At 41.7% G+C, this 20,171-nt stretch overlaps 2 protein-coding genes across 4 annotated transcripts in view; one reads left to right on the forward strand and one right to left on the reverse strand.

The window, feature by feature from the left end:
* The window catches only part of Pik3r4 (phosphoinositide-3-kinase regulatory subunit 4), a 68,990-nt gene extending 60,578 nt beyond the window's left edge, over nucleotides 1-8,412 (forward strand). For 2 of the 3 annotated variants that reach the window (XM_008825112.3, XM_008825111.3), the window contains 5 exons: nucleotides 1,528-1,659; nucleotides 3,223-3,323; nucleotides 5,060-5,148; nucleotides 5,407-5,515; nucleotides 6,573-6,959. In XM_008825112.3, the coding sequence (XP_008823334.1) occupies nucleotides 1,528-1,659; nucleotides 3,223-3,323; nucleotides 5,060-5,148; nucleotides 5,407-5,515; nucleotides 6,573-6,743 (602 nt within the window). In that variant the 3' untranslated portion in view covers nucleotides 6,744-6,959. Of the gene's footprint in view, nucleotides 1-1,527; nucleotides 1,660-3,222; nucleotides 3,324-5,059; nucleotides 5,149-5,406; nucleotides 5,516-6,572 lie in introns of all 3 variants that reach the window. The other variant, XM_008825110.3, reaches the window with a different exon arrangement.
* A 226-nt stretch (nucleotides 8,413-8,638) lies between these two features.
* Nucleotides 8,639-20,171, reverse strand: part of Col6a6 (collagen type VI alpha 6 chain) — a 125,264-nt gene continuing 113,731 nt past the window's right edge. The window contains 2 exon segments of the mRNA XM_008825116.3: nucleotides 8,639-10,845; nucleotides 18,912-19,005. Of these exon segments, the coding sequence (XP_008823338.1) occupies nucleotides 10,509-10,845; nucleotides 18,912-19,005 (431 nt within the window). The 3' untranslated portion in view covers nucleotides 8,639-10,508.

The raw sequence follows: 20,171 nt of genomic DNA on the forward strand, positions 1-20,171 counted from the left end.
TAATAGTGATTTATTATTATTATTATTATTATTATTATTATTATTATTGTTATTGCTATTTTGAGACAGGGTCTTAGTATTCAGGCTGATTTCAAAATAGCTGAAAATGACCTTAAACTTTGGTGTTCTGCCTCGCATGTGCTCAGCAGCACCATGTCTGGTTTATGTGGTGCTGGGGATGGAACTATGGCTTTGTGTATTCTGGGAAGCACCTGCTAGTTGAGCTAACACATCTTATTCAGAAAATTTATAAAGTTAGGGTTCTAGGTTTTTTTTTTAACTTACCTTGCAACATCATATTAATTAATTCCTGCTTTTTTTTTTTTTTTTTTTTTTTTTTTTTTTTTTTCAGGGTCTCCCTGTAGTCCCAGCTGTCCTGGAACTCCCTATGTAGACCAGGAACTCACAGAGATCCGCCTGCCTCTGCCTCCCAAGTGCTGGGACTAAAGGCGTGCGCCACCACACCCAGCTAACATTAATTTTTATGTAGGTCTAGGAAGATGTAACATTGAGATTAATACAGAAGATTAGATAGTGCATAACTAGCAAATTTGCAATTGACAGTGATGTCTTAGGCACCCTGATCAGCCTTGAGGAGAGTAGATGATGCTACCTGTCACTGTTTCCATCATTGCCCTGGAGTGAGGCAAGGTGATATGAAGAGGAACCCACTGCCCCACCCCATTCTCCCATGCCCCCCAGATCTCTCCTCTGGAATCAAAAACCGGTCCAAGAATGTGGTCTGTTAGGACCAATTGCTCAGTGTTGGAATAGATATTACTCTCCTGTGATGGTGGTCACTGCCCTTTTGTCGAGTTTAAGTTGTCATGGAAGATGGATGAGAAGTCACTGTTTCTGCTGTGGTTGGACAACCATACCTGTCCCAAATGTTTTGGAGAAAAGGAGGCATGGAGATGATTGTAATCTAAGGAGAGATGCAAAACTGCCACCACTTTGGATTTTAGAGTGATCATTTGTTATCAGTTAAGATAACTGTTCTTTAAGGTAATCTGAACACTCTGATTTACCAAATTCAGTTTATATCTTCTCCAGATTGCTCTTGAGGGTGCCTTTGGCAATTAGTAGTAATGTCTATACTTAATAAATTATTTATTTTGAATTTACATTCATTAGATAGTACTGTAATTACATTATGATAAGGACGTTATGTCTATTATTTAACAACTACAGGTGCTGTTTGAAACTGTGGAGTCAGCCTCATGAGAGCAAAGTTCCCCCAACCCCAGCATTTTTTATTTTGAGACATGGTTTCACCCAGTTGCCTAGACTGGTCTTGAGTTTGCTCTGTAGCTCAGGCAGGAAAACTTGGGATTCTCCTGCCTGAGCTTCCAGAGTAGCTGGATCACAAGCCTGTGATACCAGGCCTGGCAAGAAAGCCTTTTTCTAAGTGCTAAGGCAGTTGTAAAATACGGTCATCCAAAGCTGGCACTGTTCACTGTTGATGTAAATGCATCCTGGTGTGCTTTTCTCATTAGATGTCAATGTCTTGTGCCTTTTCAATTTCAGGTACAAGCAGTGGTACCATGGCATGTTGGGACATGAGGTTCCAGTTGCCAATTTCCAGTCACTGTCATCCTTCCAGAGCTCGAATCAGGCGCCTCTCAATGCACCCCTTGTATCAGTCTTGGGTAATCGCAGGTAAGATGCAGGGTTGACTTTCCTATATTGGGGAGAGGGTCAAGGGGGTAAAGTCTTTTTGCTAACACTCATTTTTAGTCTTTATTTTACACATGAACCAAATTCTGTTTTGATAATTCAAGTTCCCCACCATCATATTTAAAGTTCAGAACTAATGCCTTCCACCCTTACTGCCACTCTCCATGCCTTCTACCGCCGTATTTCGTTTTATTTCTGTTCACTTTCCTGTGTCCCTTGTTTTTGTTAACTGCCACCATCTTCCTAGAAACATAAGGAAGAAACTTGGACTATTTCTTCTCAGTTGCCATTTCTTATTAATGTGCGTCTGCGTCTCTCCCAAGTGACCCTTCCTTTCCTCCATTGGGCACTCACCTTTTGTTGGTATGAGTGCTTGGGCAAGCTATTTGGGCATATTTTTTATATTAAATTTCCTAATCTATAAAATATGACTGAAAACACCTTATACAGTTTGAGAAGTTAAGGTGGAACATGGAACACAGTCCGGCACACGTCATGTTTGCTCTTGTTATTTTTAAGTTTCCTCACTGGTCCTCTTGCTTCTGAGAAGCCTCTGTGTGGTCCTTCTCATTCACACACTGCTCCTGTCAGAGTCACCAAGTTGCCAGGTCTGATAACTGGTACCGAGCTTCCTGTCTGACTTGCCATTTCATTAGTTTGTGCCATCTCACCTTTTTCAGATACTCTTCTTTTACCTGGTTCCAAAGTCATTTCTCCTAGTTCTCTCTCTTCTTGGTCTACTAGCTCCTTGTCGTCTTCCTGACTTTTAAGTTGTGGCCTGCCTCAGGGCTCAGTCTTTGGTCTTACCCTCTTCTCCTTCTGTACCTCTGTGTGAGATCTCATCCAGTCTCATGCTGTAAATAACAAACGTATTTGATCTGTATACTTAAAATCTTCCCTGAGATATTCAGTTGTTGTTACAAAATGTGGCACGTCCAGACTGAGCCCTTGCCTACCTTCCCACTGAGTGCCTTCATCTCCACCTCCTAGCCGAAGACATAGGCTCTTCCTATGGCAGCTGTTCAGTAGACGGAAGCTCTTTTACCAAGTGCCAACACAGATGTCTGATGCTGTCCTGGGCTCTTCTTTTTCTCATCCCACCTCCAGTCCAGCAACCAATCCTATAAATTCTGTTGTCATATATGTGCAGAATTTGACCACTTTTTGTCCATCACTGTCTTCCTAGTCCCTCCATCCTCTCACCCCCTCTCAGTGCAGTGTCTTCTTAACTCTCTGCTTCTGATGTCTCTTAAGAGTGTTTTATTCCAGTGACTTCTCACTGGTCCTTAACATCAGTTCCAGGGGATCTGATGCCCTTTTCTGACCACCACAGGCATTACATGCACATGGGTGCTCTTACATGCAGCCAAAACACTCATACACATAAAAATAAAAATAAAATCTCTTAAGAGAATGAGTATCAGTATTTCTTGCAGGATGGAAAATAAATGAACTAGACGCAAGCTGGACTGGCATTAGCTGCCAGAAGGTGGAAGCTGGGCAGGTTCCTCCTTTTCTGACAATTCTGGCCATTGTCTCTTTCAGCTGTTCAGGGCAACAATGAAGTGTCCATGTGGGACATGGAGACTGGTGACAGAAGACTGACTCTCTGGGCCAGCAGCGCACCACCACTTTCTGAGTTACAGGTTTGTCTACTGCTTATACTGTAAAGGACAGAATTATTATCATCCTAGCACATTCAGGTATTTTGGCAAGCATGTTCTCTGTTGGGTTTTGGAGCTGTGTCTAAATTTGGGTTTGTTTGTTTTTGTTGTTGTTGTTTTTGCAACTATGCTGACATCCTGAAATAGTTAACAACAGAGTTGGCATGAACCAGGCCCAGAATGCCAACCAGCTATTGGCAGCTGTTCTCCCAGCACTCTAACACTTGCCTAGGTACAAGGAAACCTAGACAGCTGTCTACAGCTGGAATAAATTTGGGTTTTTAATGACATCAAGTATCACGGCCGCTGCTGCCCAGCGTTTCTGAATTCCTTTAGCTTGCTAGTGTCTACTTCATTGAACACTTTGGTTCTTAACTCCATAAAGCTTGCAGTTTCTCTTTGAAACCCCTGTAGATCTAAGTTAATTAGGCCAAGTCTGGATTGACATTTAGGTTATTAATTACTAGGATATAGCCTTCTTAAATATACACAGGGTCCTGATGTCCAGTGGTCTTAGGATTTTTTTTTTTTTTGTCTTTACCTGGCAGGATGACAGTACTATGTATTCACTACAAAATGTACTTTGAATTTTGATCTTTGTTCAGGCTGGTGATACATGATATGATACTCTCTTGTGAGGCTGGGCCATGCTAGTGAGCCATAGCTCCCAGTTAGATTATAAGGCCTCCTAATTACTTTCTATTGCTGTGATAAAGCACCGACTAAAAGCAAGTTGGGGAGGAAAGATCATAATCCATCACTGAGAGAAGTCAGGGCAGGAACTCAAGGCAGAACAGGAGCCTGGAGGCAGGAGCTGAAGCAGGAACCATGGAGGATGCTATAACTGGCTTGCTCCTCTGGCCTATGCTTAGCCTGCTTTCTGATGCAACTCAGGACCACATGCCCAGGGGTGGTACCACCCATCATGGCCTGAGCCCTCCTAAACTGCTCAACAATCAAGAAAATGCCTCACAGATATGTCCACAGGTCATATAACAGAGGCGCTTCCCCAGCTGAGGTTCCCTCTACCCAGGTGTGTCACGTTGACAACTAAAGCTATCCACAGGGTAAACAACTAATTTTCTAGATTAGGCGCATTAAATGTATTTTAAACTTCAGATGCATTTATTATTGGGATATAACCCCAATGTAAGCTGAGGAGCACCTGTACTTTGTGTGGGGGTAATGCTAGGGATATGCTATATACTTATGTTTTCACTAGTCACATTTTCAAAAGCACCTTATTAGAGCAAAAGATAGGAATGATTTGCTTCCCCTTACTCCTTTAGTTGGGGCCTCAGTAAAGGTAGTCTCAAAGACGATCTTAAGGAACCTGAAATAACTATTTTTATGCTTTTTTTTTTTTTTTGAGAATGGGTCTTGATATGTAGCCCAGGCTGACTCTGAACTTTCAGTCCTCTGGCCTCTTCTCTCCTGAGGTTTGTTTTTTCCTGGGGATGGGCAGGACTACTGAAGGTTGAACTCAGGGTCTTGCATGTGCTATGTCAGTGCTCTACCCTGAGCTACATCCCCAGCTCTTCAAAGCAACTGTATTTTAAAGTCTCCCCAAAGGAAAAGATATGACTTGTCTCACAGTCTCTCTTTAGGCTGCCAGTTGTCTATGAAGCTACCAACAGTTACTCTGCTCCAGAAGTGGTCTTATCATTTATGGGCTATGCCTTTGTCTTTTATAAAACTCAGTTTTTTTTCCTTTGAAGCCTTCTCCTCACAGTGTCCATGGTGTCTACTGCAGTCCTGCAGATGGAAATCCTATCCTGTTAACAGCTGGCTCAGACATGAAGATAAGGTACAGTGTCTTACAAATACTTCACATGTAAAACAGGGAAGGTGACTTTGGTTTATAAAATATGTTATTCTAGGCATTGATGACAATGTAATGTTTAAAGTCATCAAACCTTGTAAGGACAGCCATTAATGCTATGCTGTTGATTCTAGAAAAATTTTTTCCTGTTATCATTGCAGTGTGTATTTTCTGTGAGCCAGTAATTATTAACCCTTCCTGTTACCTTTTAGTGGTTATCACCATTTATTTCCTCTCTCCTAGGTTTTGGGACTTGGTTTCCCCAGAAAGGTCCTATGTGGTAGCGGGGAGCACTGGTTCTCCATCTGTGTCCTACTACAAGAAAATAATAGAAGGCACTGAAGTCGTCCAGGTATGCTACTTTCTATTTTTGTTTCTTTAAACTTTTGTAGGCACAGAAATGGTTTTGACCAAGACTTGTAGGGTTTCCTTAAAATTAAGAAAATGTTTGGTGTTCCTTGTTCTTTCTGTTTTTTGGGTTTTTTAAAATTTTACTTATTATTTTATTTTATGTGTATGAATGTATTCCCTGCATGTATGTAAGTGCACCCATGTCGTGGAGGCCAGAAGAAGGCATCAAATCCCCTGAAACTAGAGTTACACATGGTTGTTAGCTGCCATGTGGGTGCAGGGAATCGAACCCTGATCCTCTGCAAGAGGAACCAGTGCTCTTAACCACTGAGCCATCTCTCCAGCCTGGACTTTCTGTTTTATTATGATTTGGTGGGTGGAAGAGTTGGCATCATGACACAGCTTTGTGAGGTAGCTCAGTTCAGTGTTCCTGCTTTATCGCCTGTGCTGGGATCACAGGTGCATGCCATTCCCTCTCCCTCACTTTTGTATTTTTATCAAGGTATAGTAAAGTACACGTAAATGTAGCTCAGTGAACAGTAGGCATTTTACAAAGTTAAGGACTGAGAAATATAAAGAAGTGCTTTTATTTATTTCCTTTTACAAATGAGAAAGTTAGGAGCAGTGAGGTAATTTGTCCAAGATCACACAGCTAGTAAAGAGAAAACTTGGATCCAGAATTTTTCAGAAGCACTGTGTTCCTGCAGCACCTGGCCAGAGCAACTGCTCTATGATACATGCTTCCTTTGTGGCCAAGACTAAAGGCTGAGAAACGCCAGAACACCTGGTATCTAGTCTCCCATTCTGGGCATTTCACTTACTCAATTGTATTGTTTGATTTTTCCCTTTATGTTGATGTACCCAGAGAATACTGACCTATCTGTTAGTGGCCACTCGTGCAGTCTGATGGCTGGAAACCTAGAATGTCACTGTGCTCTGCTCAGGGTTTCTGCACGACAGTTTTACATGGGTGTTAACTTTCTAGACAAGAAGACTGACAACAGGTGGAATGGGCTATACATTTAATTCCCAGCCTTTTAAAACTACCCATTACACAGGAAATTCAAAACAAGCAGAAGGTGGGGCCCAGTGATGACACCCCGAGGCGGGGCCCGGAGTCTCTGCCTGTGGGACATCATGACATCATCACGGATATCGCCACCTTCCAGACAACCCAGGGCTTCATCGTGACAGCCTCTAGAGATGGGATTGTGAAGGTGTGGAAATAAACCTTCTGACTTGTACAGATTATTGTAGTTATATGTGTACCATAATAAAGGAGAAAAGGTGTTTCTAGAGAACAAACATGAAGACAGATTTATTTGCTTAGTTTTTAAAATAATGTCTATGTTGCTGTTTCATGACTAAACAAACCCCGCCCACCGTGGTTAGGGAAGTTGATATGATTAGTCTCTTCCTGAATCTCTGAAGAGTCAGCTAGCCAACGCTATCGGGGAGCTCTCATGTATGTTGGGGTGAGAAATGTAAAGAGAAAGAGGAATATGATGTCCAGTTTATTTTGTATTGAAAAAGATGCTTGTAAGCTATTATATAAACAATTTTGCTATTATAAATGCTATTCAAACCTGTAAGTAAACTATATTCAAGCATCCCATGAGTTTTGGTCTGTTTTGGGTAGTATTTTAAGTAACAGAAGCAAGGGGACAAACTCTCATGGCATTTGTTCTGAAGTGAAGAAGTAGACTGTCACTAGGAAGCAGTGCCAGAACTGGGCCGGGCTCAGCCCTCAGCCTCTCTGCTGCCCCTCAGCATGTCTTTGTTCCTGTTTTCCAATCAGCCTTGTTAACTGTTTAACACTGTAGCGCTGATTTCCTGTGTGTCAGCTCTAGAACAACATGGCTTTTCCTGGCCATCATCATTTTTATAGGTTCTACCATAACTTCTGTAACTTGACCCGTCAGCTTGCATTTGTCCAATGTAGATTATTTATGAAATGCATAAAAAGGCAAAAAAGGATCAAGCTAAAACCATGTCAAAACTTAGTATTTTTAAATTGCCCAAATTGGCCTTTCCTGTTGATATAAAACTTTCAAGCTAACAAACTGTTTGTATGCAGACTTCATTCTTTCCCTCCATTTTATTGTCATCTTTATAGAGGGTTTATGCTGTTTGGAATATTCCAGTTTGGAATTAGTTACCTGAGTGTAACCCCAAATAGCTGAGTAGATAACCTGAGTCTGAGGAGCATACCACTTGTTAAATGCACTAAATACACTTCATTTGTGTACGTACCTGTGTTCAGCTCTGTACTTCAACACACTTAGTTTTTGGATGGGTTAAACAACAGAATTCTTAAGAAATGCCAGTCATTCAGAAAGGTCAAGGCTGGTAGTAACAGGTCCTAACTAGACCACATCATAGCCTAGTGGCTTTGTAGACTTTGGAAGTTTGGCATGGCAAGCGCTGGCTTGTGGTGCCCATTTCCCTTTAAACTGAAAAGACTGTTATGATCAGGTTTCTGGCTGCTAAGTCCTCAGGTTGCATAGGTTGAAGAGAGTGTGTTTGGTTTGTTTGGTACATAAAGTATTGCATGGAGACTGGCTTTGGGCCTGGAGCCATTAGCTAAGCTGTGCACCTGAAAGCTCCGAGGAGAAAACAAAGTGAAAGATGGGCCTTTTCTCCATTTCCTTCTTACTGTCCGTTCCCCACGCCATCCCACAAATGGCCCACTTTGTAAAAAGGCTATTTCAAAGCCTTGGTACCATTGCAGTCTGATAGCATGTTAGGTTACATTTCTTTTTTACCTCTACTCCCCCTTCCCCCTTTAACAGATTTGATTCATAGCTCAGTGACAGATCCATTACAGTCGAAGCCAAGCAGCACCACTGCTCCTTGTGTGTGTGTTGACTTAAATACAGCCATATTAAATTTAGATTCATCTTAATTTTTTCTGCTTTCCACTTTTTGTAGAAAGAAGTCATTAAAGATACTGTTAGGAATATGGGTTGTTGTTGTTTTTAAGATTTTACTATTATGTGTCTGTGTGTATATATGAACATGTATGTGTGGGTGCCTGCAGAGGCCAGAAGAGGGCATTGAGGCATTGGCTCCTTTGGAGTTACAGGTGGTTCCACCAGATATGGGTGCTGGGAACTAAACTCTAATCCCCTGGAAGAGCAATAAATGCTCTTAACCACTGAGCCATTTCTCTAGTGTGAGAAATTTGGTGGATTTTGGGGGATCGGGGTTGATTTTTTGAGACAGGGTGTTCCTGTAGCCCTAGCTAACCTGGAGTTCATTATGTAGCCCAGACTGGCCTACATCTCACAGAGATTCTCCTGCCTCTGCTTCCCAAGTGCTGGGACTAAAGGTGTGTCCCCATCATGCATGGCCTGAGAAATTTGTTTTTAAAACGTGAACTATTTGCAACACTATTCAGACCCTTAACGTGTTAATGATTAAAAATATGACCCAAGATGCTAAAATAATTTTAATCACCAAGGGAACAGTTTGGTTTTTTGGGGGTGGGGGGTGTACTTTACTTTCCGACACAGAAAAAACAAATACATTTTCAAAGTATTTCCAACAGTAAACAAAAGGTGCCTGTGCTCAATCTAACATTAATTAGACACATCCCTGTTATTAAAATATCTCTTTAAGTGTTGCTCAGCACTTTCCTGTATATGAAACATGAAACTCTGCTGAGCCTCTAAGCACCATTTAGGATAGATGAAGAAGCCTAATGCACTCTGTTCTTCTGCTACCTGAGTATGAACTGACACTCCTTGGACGACTTGCTCCTCTGAAGATACTGAGAGCAGCCTCCGAGGAGTTGCCTGAGGAAGGATGGCAGGAGCGATTTTAGAAGGTATTGCACATGGCTCTTCCTTCCAGACTCCATGAGAGGAAGGAAACCCGGACATGCTCTACTGGTCGTTGGTGTCAGCAACCTCCTGCCTCACACACCCACATAGGGCTTGCTGACCTTCCTGCAGACAGCCGTGCTCCGGCAGGCAGAGCCACGCTGCCAACCAGGGAGCCAGCTGTAGACTGAGGTAAGAGCTGAATAGTGCCTCTAAATAAACAGTGCTAGTTTGACGTTTAGTTGATATCCCCATCCTAAGAGTGATGAAATGGGTGGAGACTTGGAGTCAACGCCGGCAGGGAATGCTGTTAGAGGCTAGGCTCTTTGAAGACTTACGCTCAACCCAGATGGATTTAGACATAGACTAAAAGGGATTTTCTGACCATTCCCAGTATTCATTCCCAGCTCTGTCAGTCCTGTTTGGTACTGCTTACTGTAGCTCAGTAGCTACCTGCCGGGGAGAAGGAACTCAGAGCCTAACCCACGACAAGTTGTATCTTTGCACTTTTTGGCTGAGGAATATATGGGTTGGTAAAAATTAGTAAGTGATCTTAACAAGGAAAAAAGACTAGAAATCCATTGAAATGGTTTGGCGGGAAGTGCTGTGATGAAGAGGGCACCAGCCCGAAGCAGTGGTTTATGTTCCTGGAGAGCTGATGGGTTTCTAGCTGACTTTAGGATTCCAGCTGGAGAGTTACTCTTTTTCTTACCAGCCTGGGCAAGAGGCAGCCTTCCAACACCAGCCCAGCTCAGGATGAGCCTGTCTATACAGACAGTACTGTGTGGAAACAGAAGTCACAAAGGTCAGATTTCCAAAAACATGGAATACAAAGAGCATCAGTTTCTAGGGCAAATGTTTGTGTGCTCCACAACATGAATGACCTTTGATTAAATAGATAAGTATTAAACACACTAAAAAGAAGGCTTGTATACAGAACAACAGAGAGCTGCAATCAAAAGAATTTGCATCGGTCTGTTTCTGACACACATGCACACACTATATGAAACCAACTTCAAATTTATGTCTCCAATAAACCAAAACACTTCTTTGATGCTTCCATCTTCTAATGGTACAGTTCTCAAACACATCAGTCTCAGAGTACTGGAATTGACAGATAAATGGACGAGATGTATCTTAGTACCATGAGTTCTGGGGTCACGTTACCTGTTAATCTACAGCTGGCAGTTTGTTCCTCCCTCCAGAGTGGCTGTCTGGAGGCGGGTCAATATCTGAGTCAAAGCTGCTCAGAGTTCTGGAGTGAATTTGGTTATTTCTGACCTTGTTTCTTTCTACGGCTAAACTCTGAGCACTTCTTTTGTTATGTTTGGAAGTCACCTCTATCTCTCCTTTTCCATTTTTAAAGGTGTAGAATGTGTTTCTGGAAAAATTTCGAATAGCATCTCTGCCACCTCTTGCTACATTTGAAAGATATTTTTTATCTTGAAAGAATTTCGCCGCCTCTAATGCATCTTTGAGGGCCGCTTTCTGTGGTCCAGGAACAAAGCTATACAACAAAAGAAGAGAGTATCATTTAAGGCAAATGCCACTCCAATTCAGTAGACTCCACATTAATCCTTTCTCCTAGATCGTCATACCCATTTCCTTATCACATCCTCTCCCCAGGGTGAATTTTTAACAGTTAATAAGCTGGGGGTTTACATTGGTCCATATATCAGAAGCTGGTAAATGAGACATCTTGTTAAAAGAGCACAGCAGAATCATTCTGACAGCAATCGTTCTTTATGGAATGTGGTGCACTCAGATCATGTGGGTGGCCTTCCTAATTATTCAGATTCGTGCCCAAATGGTGCATTATTATACACTACCTCATTTGTCAATTTTCGTGTTCCACTCACCCTGCCACTCAGTCCGACATGCTTTTATTTTCTTAACACTTAACAGTCTGAACTTTTACCTACTTATAAACAACTCCATGCTTCTACCTACCCAAGGTAAGTTTCACGAGACACTGTCTAACACATAGTAATCCAAGTATTTGTCTAATGAAAGGATGGTTGGATGCTACCTTGCACCTGTCCAACTATTCAAGGGTTAATTACCTGCTCTGTGAAAGGTACTCCATTGGGTCCAGTGTGGAACACAGAAATAGGGCCGTCTGACAGGTGCATAAAAAGCCTTGGAGTTCCGAGTAACCCAAGTTGAGCTGGAACAACTGATAGATATCCTTGAGCCTAGCTACCATGTGTTCTGTTGGGGACAGATGAAGTACGGTTGTGGGAAACAAGGTGCAAAGAAGCAATCAGGTTAGAGGCAGACCTGGGGCTGTGTGCCAACTTTTCAGAGACTGAGTTCAATGTTACACTTACTGAACTAGGTTTTTGCTCAGAACGTAAAAAGTTAAAAATACTTGGACCAGGAAGTGAAATGGTACATGCCGCACTGTGGAAGCATCTGGATATGGGTCCAGAACCACTGGAAGGCAGGTAGTTAGGGTGGCTGGACAGCAAAGAAGATATGAAACCCATGGCCTGTAGCAGACACTTCATAAGCGATTGCAGAATGAATTCGTCACAGACTTCAGCAATTAGCTGAACTGTGGTCAAGGGAGGATTCCAGAAAACTTCAAAATGTCAAGATCAGGAGAATAGTGGGATTATTCATCGTGGTCCATTTCTTTAGACTTCTACTTTACTGGCTATAAAATAAACCCCACTGACAAACATCACTATTTAGAAAATGAGTGCAATGGGAAAGTGTAGACAAATGCAGAATGATTTCTCTCATGCACACACATCCCCTTCCCTCACCGCACACACTTGTTTTGCATCTATGAAGGGTGAAGCGGAAGGAAGAAAAACAAAGACCACCCTGCCACTCACATTACAAACACTGCCTGGGCTCCTGAAACTCAGCGCACTATGTGTCTCGGTTCCTTCTACCTGTGCTCTCTGGGATGTCAAAGTTGACCAAGCTTCTGGTTATGAATAGCAGCCATGGCTAAGTGTTAGTGTCAATACGATCTCCTTACATCTAGCCCCATTTTGGCTCTTCCCTGTGTTGATTTCCACACTGAATATTATGAATTCAATTCTACAGAGTCATGAGTTGTCTATGTGCACAGAATATGACTTTACTGACCATGGGGAAGGGGATTTTTCTGAGTCTAAGGTGCACTGCTCCTGTTGTGTTCAGTTCCCCCTCTCTTTTGCCCCTTCCTTTCCTTCTTTTTTTAAAGTCATGTTTAGTTATCCTTGTTAAGAAAAAAAAAAAAAAATCGTTAAATTGACAACTACTTCTAAGCCCTTGGATCTTTTTTTCCTCAAAAGCATCAAACGTGTTAAACACCTTATCTTTGGGTTTTCTAAAGGTTTGTGTGTGTGTGTGTGTGTGTGTGTGTGTGTATGAGCCCTGGGGATGTACATATGGAGGTCAGAGGACAACCTAGCTGTGGGTCCTCAGGCACCTTCCACCCTCTGAGACAGTCTCTCATTGGCCTCGACTCTGCCACATAGGCCAGGCTAGCTAGCCAGTGAGATTCTAGGCCCTGCCATACTGACTTTTTATATGGGTTCTGGGAATCCAAACTCAGGGCCTGAATGCTTGCAAAGCAAGTGCTTTACCTACTGAGCTATCTCCCCAGCCCATGCTATGTCTCTGAATTTCCATGTTCTCACTGTGTTATAGGCAGGCATTTGAATTGGGTAAGCATTTAATAAGAATTGCTTGATTACCCACACTCATTTCTTTCTTCTCTATATTGTGTCAGTAATCCTTCACTGATTAGTTAATTCTAACAGCCAGCTTTCAAGACAGAGAAACAAGGGGGAAAAATTCATTTTCTAACTTGTGCCAAATTCCAATAAGGCTTTTAGAACAAAAGATGGGGCACATTCTAAATAAAATGGGGTGTGTGGGGGGAATAACTACATTCCAGTTCTCTCTGGTCACAGATTTCTTGCATCTTTGCAGATAATCAGGAGGCAGCCATGTTACATGAACTGACTGGAGGCATTGCAGTAGAAAATGCAGAGAGGGTTGCTTCTTTTTCCAGAATTCTTTTTAATGCTAATATATGTTTTGTGTGTCCAGGAAATGTACTTTGGAAAGCAGAGCTGCAGCAGATGTGGCATTCAGATGACAGTGGTGACTGCCCATTTTTACAGTTCATCCCTTCTGGCTCTGCCTGTCTGCTTAGAGTCTGGCACAAGTGCCTTCCTGACTGGCTGCAGCAGGTATGCAGCGGCTTTCTGTCTTTCATTATCTCTGAGCAGATCTAAGTGCTTACACAAAGGTGCAGTCTCATCCTCTGGTCATCTGTGTCCTTGGTTGCTTCTGCTGAGACTCAGCTCCTTTCTTTTCCATTTGCTAAGAACCAGCTTCTGCGTGTTTTCCTCAAAGCCCTGCAGCAGAATGATGTCATTCCTATGCAGGTCATTCTTAGGATGGCAGGTCATCTATCTGCCCAGACCTTCTACCTAGCAGGCATTCCCTCCCCCACAATCCTGTGTTCCCTTCTGCCTTGCTTCTCTTGAAAGGCCCAGGCAGGGAGTTTCAGAAGCAGCTGTGTGACTGTTACCTTTTATTACAGTCTTTGGTTACTTAGAGAAGGCCTGGGGAGCCCCCGATTATTATACCATCAGGGAGTTCACATAGAGGTATGGACTTCATGTCTCAATTCCTGGATGCCCCAGCCATTTGACCATTTCAGAGTCACAGAAGGAGCTGAAGCTCTATGTAACTAGGGTGCTGTGAAGGAGAAATTCCCCATCCCAAAGCCCTATGGATCTTCTCTTCCCACTCATGTTGCTCTTCAAACAGAAAAGTGTGATGGGAATGGATTCCAGAAATGCCTCTTGATGTGCAGGTTGGTGATGGCATCAGCCTCTGCAGTCTGATGTGACTCATGTATGTGAAGCCCAGTGAAAAATGGAAATTGAAGCCCCTGGGCCAAAAAGCAGAATAAGAGCTTTTCTTCAGTGGGCTTTCACTCCCTCTCTCTGTGCCCATGAAGGCTTTTAGTTTGTCTCTGAATGTTGAGCTCCTCTGGCATGGGGACCCTGCTCCACGACAGATGCCCAGATGAGCCCCTTTCCTCAGATAGCTATCCTAACCCCTAAAAGAGGGCAGTCCCCCCAGATATCATCACTTCATTGCTGGGAAACACTGAGTACTTAGGTGGAGATGGGCAAAAGACAAATATATGGATGGCACTAGCCTGGGTAGACGGGTCCAACACTGCCTGACCCCAAGCTTCCCATGAGGTGTGGGGTGGGGTGCAGAACCAGATGGTGCCAAGTCACTGAAATGGGTCCTAAAGAGGCAGCAGTAGGTAAATGGTAAGTGAATGGGGGGCTCCAAGCCCCCAGTAAGTGCTTTATTTGCCTTTTGTACCTCACACTGAAAGTCCAAATTCAGCAGTAACCATGGCTGTGGCGTGAATGGAAATCCAGAGTTCCCTGAAGCTGTCTGTCTGTCACACCTGCCTTACAACATCCTCCACACCAGGTGCCGGCCTCACCAGTCACACCCCCAGAGTCCCAATTCCCTCTTCACCGTTGCCAGGCACCTGCAGCAGGGGGAGCCCTGCTCTTCTTGGAGGCTTCACCCGCTGTTTCAGGCCCAACTTCAGGAAGCGTTTGCTGCTGGACAGTTCCCCTGGACCGCTCAGTGTTAGGGCGAGCAAGAGGCTCCAGGCAGGGGTGCTTGGGCAGCTAGACTGGGACTGCCCGCTCGGCCCTGTCTACCACACAGAAGTGTACACACTGTAGGAGAGGCACACTGCCGAAGGTGAAGTGAGCTCAGGAGCTGGTGCTTTGTTATAGTCAGTGGCTCCGTGTGTGCGTGCGTGAATGCGTCTGCGTGTGTCCTTCAGAATGATTTACCATAGAAATGTGTCTGTTTTCATTTCTTCCTAAGTTACAAGCACATATGATTCTCCCCTGACAGAGCAGTGAAGACTACAAACGTTACTAAATCATGATTTCTGCTGTATTCAAATTTTACAAACAACTTTTTTCCTTCCTTCTTTCTTTCTTTTTCTTTCTTTCTTTCTTTATTTCTTTCTTTCTTTCTTTCTTTCTTTCTTTTGAGACAGTCACACTATGTAACTCAGACATTCCTGGAATTTGCCATCCTCCTGCCTCCTTTAAGGTCAAGGATTGCTGTCATGTACCACCAATGCCCAGCTGACACATAGCATTATGATTATTTTATCATTTAAGTATTTTAAAAAATTTCCATTGATTTTTTTTCTGGTCTCATATCTGGAAATATGATTTTAATATTAAACATAGTCTCTAAAAATCTTGTTATAAACTTCTAATTTAATTGGGCTGTGTTTAGATGGGGTGGATTATAGAATACTAGGTCCTAAAGATTCATTGGCATTTATTCCATATGCTCAAACATGTAGGAACCCCCATAAATGCTCCACTTCCACTTGATAGTTTTTAACCTCCCTCCTTCCTAGTTCTTCAGATGAACACCCAATTTTTTGGCAGGGTACTATATGTGTTTATTAAAGCAAGTTATTTGTATTGAAATATTGCATTTACTAGTTTTTGTCTGACTGACCTATCAAACTGGTATACTGAAATCTCTAGTGTTGAAGATAGTTCAAAGGCAATTTTTTTCTGTAGTTTTCCAATTTCTGCTTTATGGATTTTAAGGTTATTTTATAACCCGCATAGAAATTTAGGATTGTTTTATCTTCCTTGTGAAAATTTTTTCATCATGTGGAGATATCCCTACAAAATGGTTTTATTTGAAAGCACATTTTATTTTATTTCAATACAGCTATTCTAGTTTTCTTTCAAAAATATTTGCTTGGTATGTTTTTTTCATTATTTTTCTTTCAACTTTCCCATTTCCTATGTTGTGGCTGTGTCTTTTGAGAACAGATGAAGCTGCATATCACTTTGTTTTAAATCACTCTCTTATTGTAACCAGCATATTTAGTCTTTGTATTTTTATTGTGGGTGTATAGTTAAGTGGAGACTCTGCTTTCTTACTTGATGGCCTCTACTTATCACTTCTTGCCTTTAAACTTTCTTTCCTTTCTTGGCTTTTTATTTTAAAAGAACACTTATTGTATTGCTATTTATTTTTATCCCATTTCTCCCTTGCTATATTTTTAGTAGCTATTTTTTGTTTTGTGCGCCCTCAGAATTTTTACTGCATTTCTGGTTTTTGTTTGTTTTCTGAGATGGGGTCTCCCTGTAGCTGCAGCTGGCCTGGAACTCACTATGTAGACCAGGCTGGCCTCAATCTCACAGAGATCTGTGCCTTTGCCTCCCAAATACTGGGGTTAAAGGCATGTGCCACCACGACTGGCCTATTTCTAGTTTTTTTGGGAAAACTCCAGACTGATTTCCAAAGTGACTGTACTATTATTTGATATCTATTCTTATATTTAAATAATTAGTAAATAAAAATACGTATTAGTAGTTGTGGTCTTAGTGCAATTGTTTATTCTGTTAGAACTACTAGGTAGCAAATACTTGATTGTCACATCTTTGTTACCAAGTATAGCTATCTTGTACCTCCACAAATTAAATGTTGCCACTATTTAAAAATTTGGGGGGCAAGTGGTAGAGAATTTTCTAGCATGCATGAGGCCCTGGGTTACAGCTCCAGAACCCCCCAAATAAACAAGTAAAACATTAAAACACATTTGCGTAGATTTACCTAAATACTGATAGATTTTATCATTCACTTACTTTTTGTATCCTATTCTTTCTGTGTCCGTATTTCTTTTCCTTGAAGTATATACAAGTTCCTTTACTAAAGATCTTTTGGTAAATTATTTTTAAAATCTGAATTCTTTTGTAGTATACTTTTTGAAAGATAATTGTTCTAAGTTGATGCATATTTTCTTGCATTGCCTTGGAAATGCCCAGCGGTCCCATGGTCTCTACTCAGCAGCCAGCCCCATGGCGGTTTCTTTGCAGATGACATACATGGTCTTTCTTTCAGCTGATTCTAAGTTTTCTTTATCTCGGTGTTTGTTCTGCCTCTCCAAATGCTGCTTTCTTGGTGTTTATTCTGCCTGTTCTATTTTGTCTTCTCTTCATCTGTGAACTCTTTCTTTCATGGGTTTTAGGAAATAACCATTCCTGTCTACCTTGGACCCTGTCTCAGGTGTTCCTGTTTTCTCTTAGAATCCCTGTTTGATGTTAGACTTTCCCACTCATGTGTCTCTAGACTTCTTGTGGCAGTCATTTCCGGCTTCTGAGTGAATTCTTCAGCTTTTCCCAATTCATTACATTTCTCTTCAACTAGATCTATTACTGCATTCAGTCCTTCACTGAGTTTTATTTGAAAAATCGTAAAGTTTACAAAAACATAAAAAGCCTGCCCATTTCACTCAGACTCTTCCCCCACTGCCACTCTGTATTTGCCTGCGTCTATATACGTAATACCTATATGTGCACACTCACCATCCTAATTTCCCTATGGAGTGCTGGGGAGGTGATTCAGCAGGTAAAGTCTGTTGCTATGCAAGCATGAATACCAGAGGAGATCCCTGGAACCCTTGTGAATGCTGGGTGGGTACTACAGCAGCCCACCTGTAATTCCAGCCTGTGGGAGGCAAAGCCAGGGAATTCCTGGAGCAAGCCTGTTAGCCAGACTAGCTGAAACAGCCAGTTCCTAGTTCAGTGAGAGAATCTGCCTCAATATATTAATGGAGATCAGTCAAGGAAGACACTTGATATTGTCCTCAGCTCTCCACACATGCACACACGTATACATGCACTGTGTGCCCATACACATGCATGCATGCACACCGCAAACATACATAGGCAAAAAGTAAAAAAGAAAAACCATATGAAGGTAGACTGTAACCACCATACCCATTACTCTTAAATGCATTAGCACACTACTCTTAAAACAAAGACATTTCCTTATATGCACACGAGGAAACTCACACAGTTGAATAACTGCATCCAATATATTGCCCACACTCAAATCCCCAAGCCTCATTTATAACAGCTCATTTTTTTTTTCTGATCTGAGATCCAATCAGAGCTCACAGAATAGCATTCTGTTCTTTTTCTTTAGTTTCTCTGACCCATATCTCTCTATTTTCCATGACATTTGACCTGTGATCTAACCTTTGACATCCTGGGACTCATTTTAAGAACTTGTTTTTGTCCTTTTGACAGAATACTGTTGATTTCTGAGTATTTTCTTGCTTCCTGGAATAACAGTTATCACAGGCTGGCCTGGGACTTTCCTTGCCGCAGCCCAGGTATGTCTAAGGAACCAAGAAACCCCAGTTCCTTTGAATGCAGAATGCTATTTAGAAACGAAGATCTGGCCATTGGGCATGCTAATGGCCACTGGGGTGTCCCACCGGGTGTTTTATTTCAAAAATTAGACTTTCTATTTAAAAGGAAAAACAAACAAAACCACCTCTATTTGGTTATTTCCAAATCAGCTTGGTCATTTAAAAAATATCTCTTGTTCCTTAAATTACTTTTTAGTATGCAGCAAGAGCTTTTGATTTAAATAAAATAGAGGAGGGAAGAGAAGCAGAAGAGGAGGATAAAACAGAGACTAAGCAGGGAGTGTGTATTCATGTAGAAAAGCACACCAAGCACACAGTACCTTTGAAACTGGCGTGGGGACAGCTTTGGATCTGCAGGGCTGAGTCTGTTGCACTTTGCTTTGAAGTTGATGGGAGGATATTTGTTTATTGCTCCTAGGAAGAGAAAAGGCTATGTGAGGCTCTGTTCTCTACAGCATCACATCAGTTCCCAATATCCCTCAAAAGATGGTCATAGGAGATGAGAGCTGTCTCAGGAAATCCCTGAAACTGAGTTTGGAAAATAGGTCTCCTGAATGTACAGCTTAAGTCAGCTAACTTTTCACTAAGATATCTTTAGCTACTAAGGTTGTTAGTCATTATAAAAAATAACACAAGCCAGTCCTAATGATCTTGCCTTTAATTGATATGAATTAATTAGAACAATTTTTGTTTGTTCCTTTAGAGTATCAAAATTCAAAGAAAAAAGGATTTCTCTTTATAGTCTTTGTGTTAGTAACAACATAAGTGCCTTTTGGTCTTAATTCGTTAGTGTCTCATTTCATTTGGAAGCATATTAAGTTTTCATAATAATAAAGCATGGCTCATACCATTAAAATGTATAATCTACTTTTTATAGAAAACTTTAAAATGATATATATATATATATATTATATATATTATATATTCCTAAAGGGTTAAGTCAAATAGATTTGTTAAACAATTCAATCTGTCTGGTAAAGCCAGGCATGGTGGCATGCCCTTGTAATCCATTGCTGGGGAGGCAGCCAACCTCACCTACTTGGCAGGCTACAGGCCAGGTGGACAGTGCCTGAGAAACAAGACCTGAGGTTGTCCTCTGACCGACACACACACACACACACACACACACACACACACACACTCCTCTTTCTATAGGGTCTTTACTAGTAGCAGTTTTGTCCTAGGCTGTACCACAGCACATCTTCAGAACCACTGTTACAGGAAGGGCTGTGTACTCTGGACTGAATGGCCTAAGACTGTGACAGACCCAAGTTTTTTTTTTTTATTTTTTAATAACTACATGATTAGAAGAAGCATTTCATTATAGCTTTAACATATTCATTCAGTAACACACTTCAGAGCAAGAGTACATCGCTTTCACAAGTGGCCGTAAGTTTCTAGGTTCACAATTGAAGTAATACAGTAATACAATGTTGAATTCAGGATAAGCCCTATAAGACATAAAATTGAATGAGTTTTTAACCTTTAAAAAAGATCTCCATTTCCTTTTAGAATATATTGTTCCTTGCAGAAAGGCTCATTGTTTTTGCTACTAACACTGAGATGTTGGCGCATGCATC

This window comes from Nannospalax galili, unplaced genomic scaffold (assembly GCF_000622305.1).
Source record: "Nannospalax galili isolate Female #2095 unplaced genomic scaffold, S.galili_v1.0 scaffold369, whole genome shotgun sequence".
NCBI classification, from domain to species: domain Eukaryota; kingdom Metazoa; phylum Chordata; class Mammalia; order Rodentia; family Spalacidae; genus Nannospalax; species Nannospalax galili.